General features: G+C 38.6%; 1 protein-coding gene across 6 annotated transcripts in view; it reads left to right on the top strand.

Moving 5' to 3' along the window:
* Positions 1 to 23,824, top strand: part of ARHGEF9 (Cdc42 guanine nucleotide exchange factor 9) — a 418,114-nt gene that overhangs the window by 171,525 nt on the left and 222,765 nt on the right. The window contains exons 5-6 of one of the 6 annotated variants that reach the window (XR_014834560.1): positions 16,993 to 17,124; positions 19,776 to 22,189. The exons of 3 other annotated variants lie outside the window; for them this stretch is intronic. Coding sequence is in view for 1 of the 3 variants with exons in the window: in XM_085006206.1 (XP_084862332.1) it covers positions 3,779 to 3,988 (210 nt within the window). In the remaining 2 variants the exon portion in view is untranslated. Of the gene's footprint in view, positions 1 to 3,778; positions 6,825 to 16,992; positions 17,125 to 19,775; positions 22,190 to 23,824 lie in introns of those variants that run through there. 2 more of the 6 variants (XM_085006206.1, XM_021080635.2) reach the window with 2 other exon arrangements.

The raw sequence follows: 23,824 nt of genomic DNA, 5'->3' as shown, positions 1-23,824 counted from the left end.
ATATATACATCTTTGCCCATCTATATGCGTGGTAAAGTACTATTTCATGCATGTATGGTTGTCCCAGAGCATGACTAAAATGAGTCTTTTTAACTTAACTAGCTGCTTGTGTGTGTCTGTTCTCTCTCTCTTTCTCTCCCTCTCTCTCTCTTTCTCTCTCTGTCTATGCGTCTGTATCTATAGATATAGTATCCTTCTGTGTGTATCCGTGGGTGTTTTAACATTTGGTGCTTTTGTTGTATGCGTTTGGATCTATGGGCATGTTCATTTGCATTTTTTGCTTGAGGTGTGTATAGATGCTTGCCTTCTAATGTGTCTGTGTGTCTGCATGAGTCAGTCTATGTGGGAATAAACATGTTTGGACATAAAAGGCTGCAGTTCTGTGGTTAAACCCTAGTGAGATTAGAGCTGAGATATCTGGCCTAGTGACTTATCTTTCACTATCACTAAGCTCCAACTTGAATATTTTCACTCAGAAATAGACTTCTGGAGTTCCTGTTGTGGTGCAGTGGAAACGAATCCGACTAGGAACCATGAGGTTGCATGTTTGATCCCTGGCCTTGCTCAGTGGGTTAAGGATCCAGTGTTGCCATGAGCTGCAGTGTAGGTCTTAGATGCGGCTCGTATCCTGCATTGCTGTGGCTATGGCGTAGGCCAGTGGCTACAGCTCCAACTAGACCCCTAGCCTGGGAACCTCCATATGCTGCGGGTGCAGCCCTAAAAAGGACAAAAGACAAAAAAAAAAAAAAAAAAAAAAGAAAAGAAAAGAAAAGAAATAGACTTCTAGCCACAGCAGTTCTTGCTTGTTTCATGACAACCACCACCTAGAAACTCTTGGTCAGGGAGATGTGTCATGAAGTTGAGATTTTGTTTTATAGTTTGGGAGTTGCAAAGTGAGGCCCAGAGGAAAAGTTCTATGGCACTGGGCTTGCCTTCTTCTCTTTGCTACCTCTGCCCAGTTGCCTTTTTGCCAGCCTTCCCTCAGTAGAGTTCCTTGGTCTAGGCTCAGCATGGCCCATTCCTCCTAATCTGAAGGGCATCAACAGGCAGGTCTGAACACCTATTTTCATTTGAACCAGGTCTCCACACTAGTTCTCATTTTATCAGCGTCCTCCTGATCAATAATTTGTGTATGCTTAAAGGCAGCAGCTCGTCATTTGGTTTTTTTTTTTAATTCTTTATTCATTTATTTTGTTTCATAATTAATATTCTCAGTCATGGATTTCTTTTCACTAATTGTGGGGTCAGACAGAAGAGAAGCGTATTATAAAATGATTGCCATCATTTTGTAAAGTTTGAAAATGAAATTGAATTTTTTAACCACAGATTAGTCTTCTTTTACAAAATGTACTTTGCTGATTATAAATAGTTCTCCTGAACTGTTTCCCTTTGAAATATTTTAAATCACATTTGGTCCAGCTCAGGGAGCAAAGTTCTTTACAAGTAGTAGGTTATTATATATTGACTACATTTAGTAAATGAGGGAATTATTTGATTAAATTTGTTTGCCATCTTAATAGAGAAAGGTAGGAGATAAGCCATATGGAGAGTTATTTAAAATAAATTTCATATTATTAAAACAATCATACAAATGAACCTATCTACAGAAAAGAAACAAACTCATGGACCTGGAGAACAGACTTGTGGTTGCCAACGGGGAGGAGGTGGGTGTGGGATGGACTGGGAGTTTGGGCTTAGTAGATGCGAACTACTGCATTTGGAGTGGATAAGCAATTAGATATTGCTGTATAGCACAGGGAACTTATCTAATTCCTTGTGATAGAACATCATGGAACTATGTCTGGTCAGTTGATGGAGGATAGCATGAGAAAAACAATGTATAAATATGTATGACTGGGTCGCTTTGCCATATAGCAGAAATTGGCACAACATTGTAAATCACTATACTTTGATTTTTAAAAAAATATGAAAAAGCCCAATAGAGTATAGTAGTCATTTGTGCAAAGGCCCTTTCTTTGAGGAAGCCAGACTTTGTAAGGCCCCAAGAAGTGAAATCCAGGGAGGTAGTTCCATCAGAATAAAGTATCTAGACTCAGTGGTTAAAAGGAATGATGGCAGTCACCAAGGAAACCTTGAGGAAGCTCTATGGCATCTACAGCACTCGAAATGCTTAAGCAATTTTTTTTTAGTCCTGCTTAGCACTTGGTCCTCCTATGATTTTAATAGTAATAGAATGGCTTAAATCTCCGTGACATTTTACAAAATGCTTTTAAATTCAACATTTTATTTACCCTCACTGTAGACCTGTCAATAAATATTATCTCCATCTTGTTCATGAAAATGCTGAGGCTTAAAGTGGGAACATGACTGATCTAAAGTCACCTTGTTAGTAAACGGGAAAGCCAGGATCCAAACTCTCTGTATGACCCCAAATCAAAATGCAGGACTTCTCTGTCTTGTCTTTCACATCCCTGGAGAACTCAGAGTTAGGAGCAAAATACTTTTTCAACAGACTAATCTAAGATAATTTAAAAAGGAGAATATAGTGGTGGACTACAATATTCAAGATTTTTTAGAAGAAGTGGAATTTGGATTTGGCCCTGAAGGATGGGAAGGGATGAAATAGGCAGAGCAGATGGAGGTCTATAGGGGAGACCCACTCTCCCTGTCCCGTGGGAATACTGAGTTCAAGCTGGTCTCCTATTAACAGTGTTAGGAGTAAATAGGACTCATGCTTTACATGTGTGTCTACCTTATATCTAAGAGAGCAGTCTTGACATATACTACCATTTATTACCTGGGAAGACTGTATTATCTCCATTTTACAGATGAAAAAAAAATGAAGCTGAGAGAAAGTAAAAGACTTTCCCAAGGTCAAAAAACAAATTATCAGAGTCAGGATGGGTTTATTTGTGGCTTCAAGCCCAATGACCTGATACCTATTTCATATTCATATCTTCCGACTTAAGGAAGATAGCAGGTTATCCACAGTAGGTCTTAAAGCATGTGGATCTAGCCATATTCTGCCTCCATCACCCCCACTATCTGCTGCCTTTTCTAGGGCTCCAACTTGACTGGCTTTGGCTTTGGCAGACTGAGCATCAGCTGATAATCTCTGACAGAACATGCTATGATAGTAGCCCCATCCCATAAAGCCAGGAAGGGAGGTAGGGATATACTGGAAGCAATACTAATACCCAGGTCACCTTTAATCTAGGTACTGGTGTTGATTCCACCAGTACCTTGTTGTCTCCCTCTTGGTGGTTTTTCTCTTCAACCTTCATGTCAAAAAGCCAACCATAATTTCTACCTAAAGTTAAAATTAGCTAGCCTTTTCTCCCCAAGACTAGGCTGAGAAAACTTTTTCTGAAGGAAACCTATTAATCAATTGATAAGGATAAATTTCTTTAGAGGAGCTAGGGAGGATGAGCTTTGAGTTTCAGGATCCAGTATGTTTCCCTTAACTCTGGGTTCTAAGCAAAGGCTTATCTGCATCTGATTACATTTTTTTTTTTTTTTTGTTCAGCATAGACTTTCTGATCACAATACTGTAAGTGCTGAAGTTTTTAAAATGCAACCACATCGGTTATCTCTTTGAAGTCTATACCCCTGGGAGAGCAAGGCAGGTATTGTTTGTCCCTATTTAACAGAGGCAGGTAATAAGTCTCAAGTTGATCTTGAACAACTTGTTTGAGATCATCTAGCATTGCAGAACCAGTGTTGGAACCTGGGTTCTTGATTATCAAGTTTATGTAAATTTTACTACATCTAACTGGATTATCTTCATGGCCTTGGTTTTTTTTTTTTTTCTTTTTAGGGCTGCACTTATAGCATACAGAACTTCTCAGGCTATGGATCAAATCAGAGCTACAGCTGCTGCCCTGCACCACAGCTCACAACACCAGATCTGAGCCTTGTCTGTGACCTACACCACAGCTCATGGCAATGCCTGCTCCTTAACCCACTGACTGAGGCCAGGAATCGAACCTTCATCCTCATGGATACTAGTTGGGCCTGTTACCACTGAGCCACAACAGGAACTTCTGGCCTTGGATTTTAAAGCTCCTTTCTTGCTGAGAATCCAGACTACTTTGGTTCAGCTTTACTAATATATAATTTACACAAAATAAAATTCACCAAGTTTAAGCATACAATTTGATGCATTTTGACAAATATGTATACTCATGAAACCACAACATGATTATAATATAAAATATTTTCGTTATCCCATAAAGTTCCCTCATGTCACTTTCTAGTCAGTGTTGTCTCCCCACTCCCCTTGCAGCCACTGATCTGCTTTTGATCTTTATAATTTTGCCAGAATTTTATTTTATTTTATTTTTACTTTTTAGGGCCACACCTGTGGCATACAGAAGTTCCCGGACTAGGTGTCAAATAGGAGCTGCAGCTGCTGGTCTATACCACAACCACAGCAATGCAGGTTCCGAGTCATGTCTGCAACCTACACCACTGTTCATGGCAATGCTGGATCCTTAACCCACTGAGTGAGGCCAGGGGTCCAACCCGAATCCTCATGGATACTGGTCGTGTTTCTCACCACTGATCCACAATGGGAACTCATATAATTTTGCCAGAATTTTAAAACTAGTAATAATTAATTTGTATTTAAAAAGTCATGAGGATAGTAATGATCTCTGTTCTGAATTTTGCAAATTTACAGGGAATTGAAATGATTTTCTCTAAGTCATGCAGTAAGTTTGTGTATTTATTCATTTATTTATTCATTCAGAAGACAGACTGTGTTCCAAGAACTGAGCTGAGTGCTGGGATACAGACTTTCAAAGGAAACTGTGCTCTCAAGGAGTTCAGTCTAACCAGGAGAGAACCATAAACCAATAAGGAATCAGAGCAATGTGATACATCCTAAGAAAAGGATTGAACCAGGTCTGTAGAAGTACTTAATTCTACTTGAAGAAGTCAGGGAAACAGACTGGATCCTGAATCCCAGGGGAGATTTTCTTTGAAAAATTATCAGTAGTTCTAAAAATGATGTGTAGGGGGTGGATGAGAGGGATAAGATTGGAGAGCTCTTTCCAGACCTAGAGAGGGCAAAAGTGTGAAGACAACAATCAGCACACCAGCCATGGGGAACTGCAAGATGGATGAGATGGTGGACATCCTGGCAAAAGTTCAAAAGAGTTCCAAAGGATAGAGGTCCTAGTGGGCTTGATAATAACCTTGATGGCAATTGGCAAGTTTCAGAGAGTGCCAAAATGATAATTATCTTCTGAAGCCCTGATGTATTGGGACTTTCAAGAATGTTTAGAGTTGGAGAAAAGTTCAGTGTTGAGAGCAGTTTTCATTTCCTTGCTTAGATGGCAAAGATATGTTATTTCAGAGACCTGGAGGATCTTGCAAAATTCCATTTGCATTTTTCCTGGAAAGCAGGATCAGTAGAGGCTGTTCTTCTCAGCCCTACCCTTATAGGAGCTTCAGACTGTAGGGAGCTCAGAGCTGGAAGTGATGTATTTGTCATGAACTTGTTATGCTGCCAGCATTGCTGTAGCTCACTATAAACTTGAGAACCAGATGAACCTCACTCTTCCAGAAGCCAAAACCTTCCATGAAGGAGAAGCTTTTATACAACTACAGAGCATATGCTCAGAAATTGAGTTCTAGAGTCAGACAGGTAGGAGTTTTCATCTCCAATCTGGCTGGCATAGGGACCTGAGAGGGTTCCCCCTCCTCTGATATCAGTCAGTTCTTTGATTCTCTGATTCCAAATGGTGTTTTACAATTCAATTCAATTCTGACACTAACTACACAGAATTAATATCAGATTATACAAGTTTAAGAGCTTAGTCCCGGAGTTCTCTTGTGGTGCAGCAGGTTAAGGTTCTGGCATCATCACTGAAGTGGCTTGGGTCACTCCTTAGGCATGGATTTGATCCCTGGCCCAGGAACTTCCAGGTGCCACAGGTGAAGACAACAATCAGCATACCAGCTAAAGGAAAAAAGAAGTTCAGTCCTACAAGACTACCCTCATTTTAGATAACACTCTTAATTATCAGATTCCTGGATTATTCACACTTCTGTTCTACTTGGCTACAAATTTTGGCATTCCCACTTACCCCTTCAAGGTTTATCTTAAGAGATACAAATCAGGAATAGCCAAATTGAAGAATTATAAAGGGCAATGTATTGGAGTGGAAGGGTGTATAACTCTGTGCCCTCTCTAGACACAATGTCCTAGCACCTCAATGTGTTCACCAACCTGCAAGGAAGCTCTATGAACCCTGTTGTTTGGGGGTGGGGTTCTGGAAGTTTCATTTTGTTGACATGGTTGATTAAATCATTGGCCTTTGATGGCTGAATTCAATCTCAGGCCCCTCTCCCCTCCTGCGAGGTTGGAGAGTGAGGCTGAAAGTTTTAACCGATTTGTTCTTTTTGGTGACATGCCCCCATTCTGAACTACCAGTTATCTCATTAACTTATAAAAGAAATTCTTGTCACTCTGAAATTTCCAAGGGTTGTAGGAACTCACTTGCCAGGATCTACAGACAAGGACCAAATATTTATCTTTTATTATATACCACAGGACCCAAAGATTTCTTCTGATGGCAAGCCATTGAAAGAGCACTAAATGAGGAGTCAGGAGCCCTGGGCTCTAGCACTGGCCTTGGGTAAATTGGGGGCCTTTCTCTCCCACTCTTCTCTGGACATAAGAAAATTGAACTGGATGCTCTCAGAGGTCCTTTTAGCCTAATCCCAATCAAAGTTATATGGTAGTCAGAGAGATCCCCTAGCTGTCCACATAAAGCCAGACCTCACCATTGACTGGGTTTCCCAGAAAATAAGTGCTCCCGGTCCGTAAAGCCTAGACAGAACAAACTGATCAAAAATGTTCTTTCTTTCCTTCTGCTCCACTTAATTCCAGGGTTTGGACTAGTGTAAGGTGAGTGAGACATTTGCCTTGGACATAAATTTTAAAGGGGAGGTGCCAAAAAACTCAATAATCAGGATAAATAATTAATATAATAAATATAATATTTTAAAAAATGAAATTGGTACAAAAATCCACATTTAATAAAATAACAAAATTTTAAGTAAAGACAGGATCAGTATTATTGATTTTTCCTTTTTCCTTGGATTCCTACATGGTTTGGCACAGCACTGCTCAATTCTGTTTCATTTCTCCCAAGTAGACAAATTACCTCACTTAGGGATCCAAGATGAAGCTAGATTCCTGCATTATGGAAATTGGATTTGTGGCATGCTCTTTAAGAAAAGTGACTAGTATATGGAATTCCCACTGTGGCGCAATAGGATCAGTGGCATCTTGGGAGTGCTGGGATGCAGGTTTGATCCCTGGCTCAGCACAGTGGATTAAGGATCTGGTGTTGCCACATTTGCAGCTTAGTTCACAACAGTGGCTCAAATCTGACCCCTGGCCTGGGAACTCCGTATGCCACAAGGCAGCCAAGAAAGAAAAAAAAAAGAAAGGAAGAATAAAATAATTAAAAAAAAAGGAATGAAGGAAGGAAGAAAGAGAAAGAAAGAAAGAAAGAAAGAAAGAAAGAAAGAAAGAAAGAAAGAAAGAAAGAAAGAAAGAAAGAAAGAAAGAAAGAAGAAAGAAGAAATAAGAGAAAGGTGACTAGTATATAATAAAAGCATAATGGTGAAGAGTATGGCCTTTGGAGCTAGACAGCTTACTATGCTGTTATGTCTACTAGTCGTTACATGTGTAAACTTAAACAAATTTTTTAACAATTATGTTTCTCTATAAGATATGAATAAGAATAGTAGCTACTGCTTAGGGGCTATTCTGAGGGCTAAATTAATTGCTATATGTGAATATCTAACCAAGAAATCTGGCACATGGCATGTGCCCAGTGAACATTTGATCTTGTTATATTTTGGAAGATTTTAGTTTAGAACATGAAGGTTAGTAATGATGCTGCATTAGATGACTGAGGCTGATTGTCATTCTTTCTATTGCTCTATAAAAGCTTCTAAACGCTTTTGAGTACAGTGTTGCTTGAGGCAGAGAGATGAAGTGCATGACTTTAGAAAGTTGTTTCCATTTATTATGATGCTTGTGACAAAATAGTTTTAAATGTGAGTTAAAAGCCACTATATTGTGTTGATCTATTCAAACTATCCAGAAAGTGTTGAACTACCTTTGATGAACTGTGCCCTACATTGTGGATTTATAGCCATTAGAGTCAACATAGCCAGTTGAATTTCCCTGAGGTTCTGGAATAGTCCCATGCTCTACTACCCCTAAGGGAAGCTATAGAAGTATATGGGGCATTGCCCAGGTTCAGAACTCTCTGACTAAGCCTAGGATTGATTGATCTTTTAATTAATTTAATTCTAATATGCTGGATAGGTAATACTTGAGTGTCTACTTTGTTCTAGGACCTGTGCTGAGCCCTCCGGTAGTAGGGAGGAGTTAGTCTTAGTCCCTGCCCTCAAAGGGCTCCTACTCCAGTAGTGGAGAAAGATAGGGTCTCCACTAACTTAAAATTAATTTCCTCCTTCCCAGTCTGTATTAGTCAGAGTTTTCCAAAGAAACAGAGCCAATATATATTTGTATTTATACACACACATAAAGATATTTATTATGAAGAATTGGTTCATTTAATTTTAGAGGCTGGAAGTCCAAGCTGCAGAATGCACCTATGGGTAGGGAAAGCCAATATTTCATTTAGAAGGCCATCAAGGAGGAGGAGCTGAAGTTCCAGGTAAAGTCTGAAGGCACTCTGCTGGAAAATTCTCTTTTACTTGGGCCCTTATATTCAGACTTTAACTGATTGAATGAGACCCACCCACATTATGGAGGAAAATCTGCTTTACTGATTAAAATGTTACTCTAATCAAAACACCCTGGAAGAAATATATGCTCAGACCTATTTATAACGAAATGAGAGGGAAATACTCATGATAATTACAATCCTCATTTCCATAACTGGTCACATGGTCATAGTTTGTATTTATAACTGCTTTCTTCTACTATCCATTCAGTATTCCCTTTGCCCTAAAGTAACTCAGCTGGCTGTAGTTGTCTACCTACATGATGGGATGACCAAACCTTCACTTCTGAAGGATCTGGGCCATCAGTAGTCCTAACTGTGTTAGGTTGTGGTAGTTTTCCATTGAGTTTACTCACAGAGAATGGTAGTATTGAGATGTCCTAAGGAGTCTCCTACACCAGACATACTCTTCCTAACCTCATTGTGAAGTAATAGTCCAGTTTCTCCTAGATAGTCAGGATCTATTACTAGGCAGCATAGTAAATTCCTTCTTTGTCTATTGATTTAGAGGCAAAATTTAGAGGACCTAAGTGTAGAAGTCCTATGTGTGTGCTATGAACTTCCAAATGATGACTTATATCTGACTGATGAGGAGCTTTCCATATGAAATTTCATGGACAGCTCACTTTTGACCTGGGCCTTGAAGGAACCTCCGGAAGCCCAGTGCTGACTTAAACCAGAGAGGCTGTGGAGGATCCTCCAAGGGAGGATACAGTGCCATTGATTGAGCAACTGCTGTGTGCTCTGCTCTAGCCAAGGTGCTTAAAGCCTATGCTTAGTTAAACTCAGAAATCTGAGAAGGTGGAACTCAAGCTCTTCTCTTGCCAGACCCAATGTCCTATATTCTATCTTCTCTCCAGCTTTTACGATGTACTTAGGGGAAAGTCTGAGCTTTCTCCACTGTGGTATGCAAAATAATGGCCACCCAAAGATGTCCTCATCCTAATTTCCAGAACCTATGAATATGTGCCTTATCTGACAAAAGGGACTTCGTCGATGTGATTAATTTATGGGTCATGAGATTGGGGGGTTTACCCTGTATTATTTGGGTGGGCCCAAAATAATCACAAGGTTCCTTATAAAGAAACATCAGAGGTAGGAAAACAGAAAGAGATGTGATAATGGAAGCAGGAAAGCCAAAGTCAAAGACAGACTACAAGAAGCTACTTTGCTGATTTAGAAGATGGAAGAAAGGGCCTTGAGATACAGAATGCGGATGGTTTTCCAGAAGCTGAAAAAGGCAAAGAAGTTCTCCCCTAGAGCTTCCAGAGGGAATGCAGCTCTATGTTCCAGAAGTAACAATATCTTGATTTTTGCTCAGTAAACCAATTTTGGACTTCTAAACTCCAGAACTGCAAGGTAATACATTTGTATTGTGTTGTTTTAAACCATGAAATTTCTGGCAATTTGTTACAGCAGCAATGGGAAATAAATACATCCACTGAGCACAAACCTTTCTCAGAGTGTGAGGAAAGGTCCAAGGCCCTGAAGTTTGGCTTTCATGTACCAGCCAGCAGGCAGGAAGAGAAGGTATTTTAGAACTCTGGGACAGATAAGCCATTACTATATATGCAGGACATCTCTCTGTGCCCATAGTATCATATTTTTATTAGTTTAACTACAAGGATATTGTCACAGTCACTGGTTTCAGTCACCTCAGAGGCCTTATTGAGGTTGATTCTATTTAGCTCATTTGGCCTGAATGCCAGATCTGAGGACTGTGTGCACTGAGGATAAGAATACCAAGAGAAATCCCACTTAATGCCTTGAGTTACAAACTCCTTATCCCCATACCAGTCTGAAAAGACTCATTCCTAGTTCTTGGATTCCCCTGGCCTTGCTCCCACTCCCAGCAATCCCTATTCCTCCCTGAGTATCACCCATGGGTATTCAGGCTCATCTTCATCACTGCTTCTTAGCCCGTGGTATTGCTTATATTTTATGTCTTTTCCTTTTTCTTTTTAGTTGAATTTTTTTTTCTTTTTTGGCTGTATTCACAGCACATGGAAGATCCCAAGCCAGGATCAAATCTGAGCTGCAGTTGCAATTTACACCACAACTGTGGCAATGATGGATCCTTAACCCATTATCAGCAGTGTATAAATGTTCTCCTTCATTGTATGATCACTTTTTAAGATCCTCACCAATATTTGATATTGTCACTGTTTTTTATTTTAACTGTTTTTTTTTCTGTCTTTTTTTGCCATTTTCTTGAGCCAATCCCGTGGCTTATGGAGGTTCCCAGGCTAGGGGTCAAATCGGAGCTGTAGCCACCGGTCTACACCACAGCCACAGCAACGCGGGATCCGAGCCACGTCTGCAACCTACACCACAGCTCACGGCAATGCCGGATCGTTAACCCACTGAGCAAGGCCAGGGATCGAACCTGCAACCTCATGGTTCCTAGTCGGATTCGTTAACCACTGTGCCATGACGGGAACTCCAATTTTAACCATTTTGATAGGCATATCTCATCATGGTTTTAATTTGAATTTTCCTAATACTTGATTATGATGAGTATATTTTCATGTGCTTATTGGCCATCTATATATCCTCTTCAGTGAAATGTCTGTTTATGTTTTTTCCCAGTTTCTTATTGGATTGTTTGTGTTTTGTGGTTGAGTTTTGAGCATTCTTTGCATAGCCTATACACTAGTAATTCGTCAGATATGAGGTTTGCAAATATTTTCTCCCTGTGTTTAGCTTGTATATTTTTTCAGTTCACATAGCCTTTCACAGAGCAAAAGTTTTAACTTTTAATGAGGTCCAATTTGTTGATTTTTTTCTTTTATGGTTCATTTATTTAGTGTCAAGTCTCAGAACTCTTTGCCAAACTCTAGACTCCCAAGATTTTTTCCTATCATTTCTAAAATGTTTATTGTTTTAAAAATTATATTTTATCCATGATCCACTTTGAGTTAATTTCTTTCTTAAAATTTTATAATGATTTTTATTTTTTCAATTATAGCTTGTTTACAGTGTTCTGTCAATTTTCTACTGTACAGCAAGGTGACTCAGTCACACATACATGTATACATTCTTTTTTCTCACATTATCATGCTCCATCATAAGTGACTAGATATAGTTCCCAGTGCTATACACCAGGATCTCATTGCTTATCCATTCCAAAGGCAAAAGTTTGCATCTATTAACCCCAAATTCCCAATCCATCCCACTCCTTCCCCTTCACCCTTAGGGAGTGTGAGATTTATGTTCTTTTTATTTGTTTTTTGCTTATGGAGATCCAGTTATTCCAACACAATTTGTTGAAAAGGCCATCCTTCTTCCACTGGAATGCTATTGAGTCTTTTTAGAAAAACCCAGTTGGGTATATTTGCATATTCTATTTTTGGATTCTCTATTCTGTTTCATTGATCTATGTGTCTATCCCTCCACAAAACCATAATATCTTAATTACTGTGGCTACATAGTAAATTGAGTAGAGTGATTTATTCATCTTTATTCTTGTTTCCTCCCCCTTCCCTCCTCCAAAATTGTTTTAGCTATTCTAGGACCTGTGTTTTATCTTAGAGTAAGCTTGCTTATGTCTACAAAATCCTTTTGGAGAATTTGCTCGGAATTGCATTAAATCAGTAGATCCATTTGTGGATACAAAGAATTGACATCTTTACTGTGATATATTTTCCAATTCATAAATGTGTTATGACTCTATTAATTTAGATATTTTGTGATTTTTTTTTGTAATTTTCACTGATTTTGTCTTCTGTTATCTCCACTCTACTACTGAGCCAATTCAGTTATTTTTATTTTTTATTTTGGTAATACAATAATTTTTTTCCATTATAGCTGGTTTATAGTATTCTGTCAATTTTCTACTGTACAGCACGTGACCCAGTTACACATACATGTATACATTCTTTTTTGTCACATTATCATGCTCCATCATAAGTGACTAGACATAGTTCCCAGTGCTACACGGTAGGGTCTCATTGCTAATCCATTCCAGAGGCAGTAGTCTGCATCTGTTAACCCCAAGCTCCCAGTCCATCCCACTCCCTCCGTCTCCCTCTCCCCCTCCCCCTTGGCAACCACAAGTCTATCCTCCAAGTCCATGAATTTCTTTTCTGTGGAAAGTTTCATTTGTGCAATATATTAGATTCCATATATAAGTGATATCATATGGTATTTGTCTTTCTCTTTCTTACTTCACTCAGGATGAGAGTCTGTAGTTCCATCCATGTTGCTGCAAATGGCATTATTTTGTTCTTTTTTATGGCTGAGTAGTATTCCATTGTGTATATATACCACATCTTCCTAATCCAATCATCTGTTGATGGACATTTGAATTGTTTCCATGTCTTGGCTATTGTGAATAGTGCTGCAATGAACATACAGGTGCATGTGTATTTTTCAAGGAACATTTTCTCTGGATATATGCCCAAGAGTGGGATTGCTGGGTCATATGGTAGTTCTATGTATAGTTTCCTAAGGTACCTCCATACTGTTCTCCATAGTGGTTGTACCAGCTTACATTCCCACCAACAGTGCAGGAGGGTTCCCTTTTCTCTGCACCCCCTCTGGCATTTGCTCTTTGTGGACTTATTAATGATGGCCATTTTGACTGGTGTGAGGTGGTATCACATGGTAGTTTTGATTTGCATTTCTCTAATAGTCAGTGATTTTGAGCATTTTTTTCATGTGCCATTCAATTATTTTTAAAATTTCAGTTAATGTAATTTTTAGTTATATAGTTTCCATTTGGTTCTGTTTTACAAATTCTATTTCTCTGAGATTTTTTTGCCATTTGTTTCAAAAGCTTTTGTATTTGCTTTCTGGAGCTTTTTTTATGACAGTTTTAAGCATTTTTGTTAGATAATTTCAGCAACTGATTCATCACTGTGTTGGCATCTGTTGATTGTCATTTCTCATTTAGGTTGTGATTTTCCTGGTTCTTGGTATGGTGGGTGATTTTCAGTGTATCTTAGACATATTTCCTATTGTGCTTGGTGATCTGTTTCTTATTTAAATATTTTCCTTTAATAAGGAGTCACCATGTTTAAGTTTAGCACACAGGTCCTAGCCTAGTTTGTGGGCTGTGATTCCAAAGACAGTTTAAATTTCAGAGCCTTTGTGGTACTATAATGTTTTGCTTGGTTTATCTAATGTTTTGGGGACAAAGAGGCTTCCTGGGCTGGACTGCTTTGTTCTGGTGGACCAGCTCCTCACTTGCTGTTTCCTCCTGGCAGCTCAATATAGCTGGTGGGAGACCGGATTCTGAGTCCCATGGTGACAAAGAATCTTCTCCAGCTTAGTACACACAGCTGGATTTCACTAAGGATGACCCCCAGCCACCTTGGTTTCTCTGGGAGAGAAAGGTACTTGTGGGTTTGTGGGAAAATAGAGGCTTTCTTTCTTTCTTTCTTTCTTTTTTTTTTTGTCTTTTTGTCTTTTCTAGGGCTGTTCCTACAGCATATGGAGGTTCCCAGGCTAGGGGTCTAGTTGGAGCTGTAGCCACTGGCCTACGCCATAGCCACAGCAATGCAGGATACGAGCCGCATCTGCAACCTAACCACAGCTCATAGCAACGCTGGATGCTTAACCCACTGAGCAAGGCCAGGGATCGAACCCGAAACCTAATGGTTCCTAGTCAGATTTGTTAACCACTGAGCCACAAGGGGAACTCCTTGGTTTTTTTTTTTTGTTTGTTTGTTTGTTTTAGTAGAGGCTTTCTGAATAGGCCACTTACTATAGCTGAGTCTCTTTTGTTGATTCTGTGGTTCTGCCTTCCTATCTACCCTGGTAGTCTCTTGGGATGGTAGATAGCATCAGCCTCAGTGAAGAAGAATACTTCCTGCTTATTGCCAATGGAACTTCCAATCTATATCCTATTTACTGGTACTGTTGGGCTTAGCTGCTTTTTTTCGGTGGGATTTTGCTTCAATCCAGGGAAAGAATGAATGTACCTGGGATGCCTTCTGTTGCTAGATTGAAGGTCATGAAATGCTGAGTTTGGGCTGTCTTCTGTTATAGAGCATCATAAGATGCCCCGCCACAGTCGTCTCTTTTAGTCCTGGAATTCCTAATCTGATGACCTTATTCTTGCCACTTCTCAAAGTTCTCCTCTGGTTGCCTTCTGCATTTTTCCCAGGATTTATAGTTGTCCTTAGTAGGGGGTATCATGGAGAAATGTGTCTATATCATCCAGTCCAGATCGGAAGTCTATCTCATATGTATTTTCAAACCTGCAAATAGTCCACACCTCTCTCACTGTGCCTCTGCCCCAGTGAATCCTCTTTTCCACTTTGATCATGGCTGAAGCCTCTCTGCTTCTTGAGGCCGCTAATCACTGAATCCTAATCACTCACAGAGCTCCCATTTTCCCAGTGAGTCTTCATTATCAATGAACTCTTCCTCACTGAACTCTCTTCTCCACAGTACCCCTTTCCTAAGGTTCTGTCCTTTCTCTTAGCCCCTATCTGTACATCAATCCATTATTCCATCATTTACTCTAATTCCTTGAATCACATACATATGCTCACTAAAATTTACCCTCCCCCTTCCCTTTCATCCCTGCCCTTCAATATCATGCACACCCATGTTTTCCAGGCTTAATTTAGCCACATCTGTCAATAGCATTTCATGACTGAGCCCCCACAGTGCTTCTTATATCTCATGTAGCCCTAGTCACTTTATGTAGAAGTCCCTCTTCCTCAGTCCCTACCCATTTCTTTAATTTCCTGTCCCTCTCATATTTTAACTACCTTCTAAGCCACTGTCCCCTCAGCCACACATTTGTGTTTTCTTTTCTTTCCCATTGCTGAACTGTCAATTTTGTTAGCAAAATCCACCTTTTCCTCTGGTCCCAGTTACCTCCTTCTAGCCATTTTCTCAAACTTCCAACTCTTTCTTTTCCTCGCTTAGCCCCTGGTACCTGCCAGTTCCTCAACTTTGGGCAATGGCTCCTTTCCTCCTTCAAGCTCCCATCTTCTCTATAAATCCTCATATTCCTTCTATGTTCTCATCTTCTCCTGCAATACCTCTCTCTACCCCTTAACCCATCTTCCACTTTACTTCTGAAGAATAGCTTCTTTCTTTCCTTTCACTGACTTGCTTAATAACCAGTTATCTCCCATTCCTGCCACTTATCTAGATCTACTCTTAGCCCATCCTTACAATTTCAATCTATCTAGTCATTTAGTCCCTGTATTCACTAGCAAGGAGTCACATTTAGACAATTATTTTCTTGAAGGCACTTTCTTGAGAAAATAAGATATCCATAGCTCCTGAAATACAAATCCCATCTGCATTTTTACAGCCAGACAGGCATTTTCCACTCTGCTTTTCTTGGGTTGTTCCACGGTTACCATGTGGAGACAGAAAGGTATTCAACAAATCCTAGTTCTATTCCCTCATTTGACAAGTGTCTTCTATCCCATGGTACCTAAAATTTTTGCCTAGAACTTTAAGTGTAGATGGGACAGTCCTTCTCATCAATTGTCTTTTGTATGTCAGATGAAAGCAGATGCCAGCTGCAGTTTTGGAGGCCAGGGTCCTTGTTTCCCCCTATTTCCTTTCTTTTATGGGCCAGTGTGGAGTGAGTTGTCTAGGTCAAAGTCCTGGGCCAAGCCTGGCTGCTTTTTAGTGGCACAGTGACTACCAAAACTATCAGTACTCTTGGGAGATCCTCTTCCCTTTGTTTCCCTCTGTATTCTTTCCACACTTAGGAGGTGGCAGTCCTTTCCCCATCACCCTAAGCATAAGTGTACTGGCACCTACTATGCATCAGAGGGTTAAGCGCCAGGGCCTTACTGCTCTGCCTTTAGAGGTAGCAGCTTCCTGCTGTAGAGATTGCATCCTGTCTTTTGGTCAGTGGATTTTAGAATTGGCCAAGGGCAGAAAAATATGCAGGAAAGGAGGGAAAAGAGAACTATGGAGTCTCAGAGCTGATAGGGCCTAGAGAAGCTACCTATCCAACAGTTTTGTTACACAGAAGGGGAAACTGAGATCTATAAAGAAGCGATTTGCCCATGCAGTGACAGAGCTGAGTTCAGAAGCCACATTAGTGGGGAAGGATAAAGAGATCCTTGTCCATCTTAAATTCACTTTGGAGGTTCACATTTCCAGATAGGGCTTTTGTTGATGCCATGAAAAAATATTAACAGTTATACTGGAGGTCTCACAGAAATTAGGGACTAAGTGCTTTTCCTTCCAAATAAATGGGCTTCTGTCTCCATGGCAGCAGATTAATACTCTGGTTCTCTGTCAGAGATTAACACTCTGGTTCCTTTTTCAGACTGTGGGTCTGTTTGAGACCCTAAGTGCAGCTTGACACAACCCTTCTGATGTGGAGTTGCTAGAGAATAAGTGATATGGATGGACAAATCACTTGGTCTATGAAGACGTGGGTCTCTACTGGCACCCTCAGGTATACTGCCCTAATAATAACTATTTAAGCACCTACTGAACACTGTGTGATCTACAAATGTTTATATGGCATCCTTACAACAACACTGTAAGGAAGGCCCAATTATCTACTTCTAGTTTATAGATGAAGAAACTGAAGTTCAGAGAAATAAAGTGACTTACCCAAGTTCACATAGCTAGTAAGTGGTAAAGTTGGGATTTAAACTTATGTCTTTCCATCTGTTTCCAAAGTCCATGACTTTGTGAGCTGTCAACCTATAGATATTTCACCTCAGCCCCATGACTATGCTGGCAAAGAGTGGGTCTTTGGGATGATGAAACAATGATGATGATGATAAACATTTAACATTTGCTTTGGCCTTTCCCCATCTTAGCACTGCCCTAGGCACTAGGGGTACAGAATTGAACCAAACACAGCACAATCTGTTCCCTCAAAGTGCACACAATCTAATTAGGGTTAGGGATAGTGGACAGACATATGAAGAAATAACAAAACTTAGAGAGCAGTAGAGGAGCTCACTAATTCATTTGCATAAGCTGGTATGGGATTCAGAGAGATTGGTAGAAGTTTTCCAGCTATAGAAAAGGTGCTGGTAGGGCAGAAGTAGTGACAAACATTATAGGCAGAGGAAACAGCCTAAGTAAAGGTACAGAATAGAAGTCCTTGATTTGTTCAAGAAGAAGTAGGGCCCATGGGAATGTTAAGGAGTGGGGAGAACGGTCTTGCCAGTGAGTGACCACAATCACTTAGTAACCTGCATTACTTCCCAAAAGCCTTTAGGGGTTAATGAACTTTGTAGTTCTGAGCCCTGGAAGATTCTGCACTGTCTATGGGTGACCTAGGACAGGCAAATGGATTAATGAACACTGGGCCTTGTTAAGGCCTAGTCAGTGGGACAAACAACATGTCCATGACAACTCAGTGGATATCCTCTTACTCCCAACTCAAAACTTTCCCCACATGATCTCAGTCAGTTTCTTCTGCACAGTATCCTCTTAGTTTTGTCCTCTTCCTTTTAGTTGCAAGAAAGCAAAACCTATATAGTATTTTTGAACATTCATGTCTGTATCTTCAGGTAGTTTGCCGACCCACATGTGAGGCAATAAAGGGTAATATTTTAGAGTGTAGGCTCTGAAGCCAAAAGCTTGGGTTCTTTCACACTTTGACTTAACACTTTTAGTTGTCAATAACTTGATCCTTGATCAGCCATTGAACCTGATTATGTCTCAGTTTTCCCCACTGTAAAATGGGGACAATAATACCATCTCTCTCTTGGAGGGTCATTTAAGGTCCATATTAAATGAAATAATACACAGTGCTTAGAAAACTGCTTGACACGTAAACATCTAGTAACATTTTTTTTTAATTATAATTATTATCAGCCTTGTTTTCTGAGGATATCTACTTGGTTCAAAGTCAATAATTATTTCTACCAATAAAACATGCAAAATATTACTGCTTTATATTATTAACCATGTTTAAATATCCTTGTGGATAGAAAACTCTTCTCATAGACTTACTTTGTTTTATTTAAGCTGTTATATATTTTACTTGTCACTGCTTGATTTAGTTGTTCTTAAAACAAAGCAAAACAAAATAAAAAAACTATGCCTGAAATCTCTGCAAGGATTCTAACCTTTAGTAAGTGGCTTTAACCTCTCTTTGCTTCAGTTTCCTTTTGTGTAAAAAAGGGTTATTAATAATTAGTGCTTACTGTATAGGGTTGCCATAAGGACTAAATAATTAATTCATGTAAAACACTTAGACCAGTGTCTTAGAACATAATAAGTATTTAATGACAGGATAATTATTAGGATTATACTTGCTTGCTTATTGAAAAAGCAGCATGTACCAAACACATCTTGATTCTTTCCCTCCAAATTTGGTACATGCTACCCTTTGAGAATTCTTGACATAGTTTTGTTGAGAGCAGTGGTGGTCCAGAGTCTTGGCACTAGCTAGGGATGCACATTAGATTCTTTTGCATGAGCGTTTATAGCGGTTAGGAGGTCACTAGAGGCTGCTCAAGCCATTTTTATGACGTAGCTGAGGCCTTTAACATTAGTGTTTTTGATTCATTTTTTGGCATTTATTTTTTTCATTTTTAAAAGTTTTATTGAAATATAGTTGAGTAACAATGTTGCAATAATTTCTTCTGTACAACAAAATGGTTCAGTTATACATGTATACACATCCATTCTTTTTTTAGATTGTTTTCATTTTTAATAGGTAAAATATGCACATAGTAAAAAGGACAAAAAGGCACAGAAATATATATAGGAAAATGTGAGCTCCTTGTCCCTCCACCCTGACAAACTTGCAGTCCAGTTCTCTGGCTAATATGGCCAGCTTCTGGAACGTATGGAATAAACCCTTCAGAATCATGAGTGTAATGCTGGTTTTTCTAATTTAAGTCTTAACTTCTTACCTCCCTTATGTTCTATTATTTTCTTCATCTATTTGGCTTTTTCCTTTTTAATAACATAGGAACATCACTGATATACTATATATCTATAGTATATACATTTCATTGATATACTATGTATTGTCATATTAAACCATCTGCATAAAATGCAATATTACCTAAAGACTTAGAAACTTTTTCATTTCTTTCTTTGTTTGTTTTGGTTTGGTTTGTTTTGTTTCATTAGACTGGCATCTGTTTATTCTTTCTGATCTTTTGATCAAGCCTAGTGGAATTGGCTCCCAAGTATACAGAATAAAATATTTTTCCTTCTCATCACTATTTGAAGAAAGAACTCACTGCCTGAACAGAAAAAGAATTTTCAACCTTCCCTCAGGGCAACATCGGAAAATGTGAAGTAGAAGGCATATGGCATCACAGGTAGAGTCGTTATACACTTACTGAGAAAAGTCATGTAAGGTAATCATAAAATCATGGAGAATAATCATAGAAGGATAAATACAAATACAGAGGCCTCTGCATTTTCTCCACAAATCTTGGTCCAGATCTTTATCTCCAACTACTCAGGGGTTGGGGAGACCTTGTATGAACAGGATTGGGATTGGATATTGGGCTAGATTTGGTATTTACTTTGTAGCTAGAAACAAAATATTGTAATTAATACTTTGCATTTTAAAGAGCCTCAGTTCACACTTATTTCCCTGGAGAAAGCAGGAAGAGCCCTGGGATGAAAGCATGCATGAACACATTAATTCAGTTTCTGAGACATTGGATATCATGAGTGTGTGTGTGTGTGTGTGTGTGTATTGTGTGAATAGGCTACAACTTGGATTTTTCACCTAACAATTTGTCTTGACCATCTTCTTATGTTAGTATGTATATACCTACCTCATTCCTTTTAAATACCAAATAGAGACCTGTAATATGGATGTGTCATTTATTTTCCCAGATTCTATTGATGGCTATTTAGGTTTTTGCTTTTTTTCTTTTCTATTAAGTAATAATATCAAAAGCACAAGAAACAAAAGAAAAAAGTAGATAAATTACACTTCAAATTTAGAACAGTTTGTGCATGAAATGACACCATCAAGAGAGTAAAAAGACAACCTATAGAATGAGAGGTAATGTTTGCAAATAATATATCTGATAAGGGATTCATATCCAGAATATATAAAAACTCCTACAATTCTACACCAATAAAACAAACAACCCAATTCAAAAACGAGCAAAGGAGCACTGGGAACTATATCTAGTAACTTATGATGGAGCATGATAATGTGAGAAAAAAGAATGTACACATGTATGTGTAATTTGGTCACCTTGCTGTACAGTAGAAAATTGACAGAACACTGTAAACCAGCTACAATGGAAAAAATAAAAATCATTATAAAAAAAATGAACAAAGGACTTGAATAGACATTTCCCTAAGAACATAGACAAGTGGCCAATAAGCCATGAAAAGATATTTAACATTGTTAGTTATTAAGGAAATGCAAATCGAACTCACAATGCAATACCACTTCATATTTATAAAGATGGATATTATTATTTTTTTCATATTTCCGGAATTTGTTCTTTTATTTATTTTTCTTTTTTTAATTACTCAAATGAATTTATCACATCTGTAGTTGTATAATGATCATAACAATCTGATTTCACAGGATTTTTTTAAACAAAAACTGAAGCTAATAAGCATTGGTTAGGATGTGGAGAAATCAGAACCCACTTGCATTGCTGGCATAAGTGTAAAGTAGTGTATCTGCTCTTGAAAACTGGGTACACCTCAAAAAGTTAAATATAGAACTGCTATATGATTCAATAATTCCACTCCTAGGTATATACCTAAATGTATTGAAGTCGGGGACTTATACACTAATGTTCTTTACAATAGCCAAAAGATAGAAACAACTCAATGACTATCAACAGAGGATTGATTAAAATTGAGGAATATGCATAAAATGGAGTATTATTCAGACATAAAAAAGAATGAAATTCTGATATATGCTGTAACATGGATGAACTTTGAAAAGTTTATGGTAAGTAAAATGAGCCAGACATATAAAGACAAATATTTTATGATTCCATTTATATGAGGTACCTAAAATAGGCAAATTCATAGAGACAGCAAATAGAATAGAGGTCCAGATGCTGGAGGGAAGGGATAATAAGTAGTTATTATTTAATGAGTACACAATTTCTGTTTAGGAAGATGACAGACTCTGGAAATGGATAGTGATGATGGTTACACAACATTGTGAATGTACTTAATTTGCTGAATTGTAGACTTAAAATGGTTAAAATTGAAAACTTTATTTTATGTATGTTTTACCACAACAAAAAGATATTGCTTCAGTTAAGCTCATTATATATTCTTATCTGTTTGTATAGATAAAGGTTTTATTGAGATATAACTCACAAACCATGCAATTCACCCATTTAAATGTACAATTTGATGTTTTCTAAGTAATATATTCCTTTTTGTGTACAATGTGCAAATATTCACCTAGAGTGAATACTGATAAGTACAATTGCTTATTTTTAGGTTTCTCACATTTAAAACTTGAATAGATGCTGCCAAATAACCTTCACAAAAGTTGTCCTGACCCCACCTCTACACTACAGCAGAAAATAAGAAGAAAAGTATTCCTATAGTTTCACCAGCATTTAATATTAACAGAACTTTACATTTCTGCCATTTTGATGGGGCTAAAATGTTTTTTAAGGTTGTTTATATTTGAATTTCCTTGATTACCAGTGAAACTGACATATTGTCATGCTAGAGATGGGAGTAAGAGAAAGGTTGGGAGAGGTCAGGGCATGGAGATGAGAATGATGGGTTGAATTTTTGACATTTGGGTGTGAGAGGCTCAGGAGGCAGTAGGGAATTGGATCTAAACTTTGGGGAAAAGTATAGAGTTAAACATACAATCTTGGGAGCCTACCATATTCTGATGCTCAGAAAAACTTTGAGACAATGATATTGCCCAAGGAAAGTGTGAACACCTATAACAGATTCTGAGACCAGTGGTCAGGAGAGACTGAAAAGTAGTGCTCAGAAACATGGAAACAAAACTAGGGATTAACAGTGTTGCAGAAGCCAAGGGAAGAGAATGTTTTGAGAAGTATAGTGTACTTACTGGAATCAGTGTTTATAGGAGTTGAATAGGACCAGTACAAAAAAAGAAAAAAGAAGACAGTTGCCTTTGGACATTGAGAGACTTTACTAAGGTAGTGTAGAGATGAGTTTGTGGGTTTTACCATTGAATAAACCTGTGTCCAAATCTAGACTGCGGTGGTGATGTGTTGTATGATAATGGGCAAATCACTCAATATCTGATTCTCCATTTTCTTTTAAAGAAGTTTGTCATCTTCTCACTTACAGGGCATATTGGAATCAGTAACAAATTAATGGAAAGAGGATTTTTCCTCATCAAAGCATATAGCTCTTTGTTCAGTCCTCTAGGACATTACCTATCGCACTGTTGGTTAATCATTTATTTGGAAGTACCTAACTCTTGTACGACTGTTTCTCGAAGGCAAAGATTGTGTTCTTATTAGCCTCTCTCTCCCCAGAGTCCAATGAGAGTACGTTGATTGCTTAGATATTTCATTCATTCGGTAGATACCTACTGAGAGCCAGCTATCTGCCAGCCTAGTGCTGGGTGCTGAATTTCCATTGTCATTGGTGGGGGCATGGGTGACAGGCAAAGTGAAAATTCTGATGCCATGCTGATTCTTAGCAGTCTTGCAGCAGGTAACCTGTCAAAATATAAAATGATGGCCTCAAGGTACAGAGCCCTAGAAGAACAGTGGGCAGGAGTAGGGGTCTAGAATCTAAGCCCTGCTCAACCCATGCCTCCCTGAGTGCCCTTCTCTCAAGGCCTTAGTTCCCTCATCTGATAATAATAGCCAACATTTTTTGATGGCTTATTTGGGTCAGGAACTATGTGAAACACTGCATACATTACTGTATTCATTCTTCCCCCTAATGTTATGAAGATATTTTTGCATATGAGGATCTTGAGGCTCAACATGGATATGTCCAATGTTACATAGGTAAGAAAGAATAGAGCCAGGATTTGAACCCAAGTCAAATTCAGTAACCTGGATGTTCAACCTCTAGTCTATCTGCCTTCTTAAAAACTGAGGATAATAATATAAATGCTGCTTCCACCACACCATTCTTGTGAGGAATGCCTGAGTCCACAGATGTGGAAAGTGCTGTATAAACTGTAAAGCATTGTCTAGATAGTAGACACATTATTGTTATTGTTA

The sequence above is a fragment of the Sus scrofa genome, chromosome X (assembly GCF_054392235.1).
Source record: "Sus scrofa isolate SSC_HxYL_T2T_F1_AM1 chromosome X, Sscrofa_HxYL_maternal_Yorkshire_Landrace_v2.0, whole genome shotgun sequence".
NCBI lineage: Eukaryota > Metazoa > Chordata > Mammalia > Artiodactyla > Suidae > Sus > Sus scrofa.
This window is presented reverse-complemented; position numbering and strand designations above follow the sequence as displayed.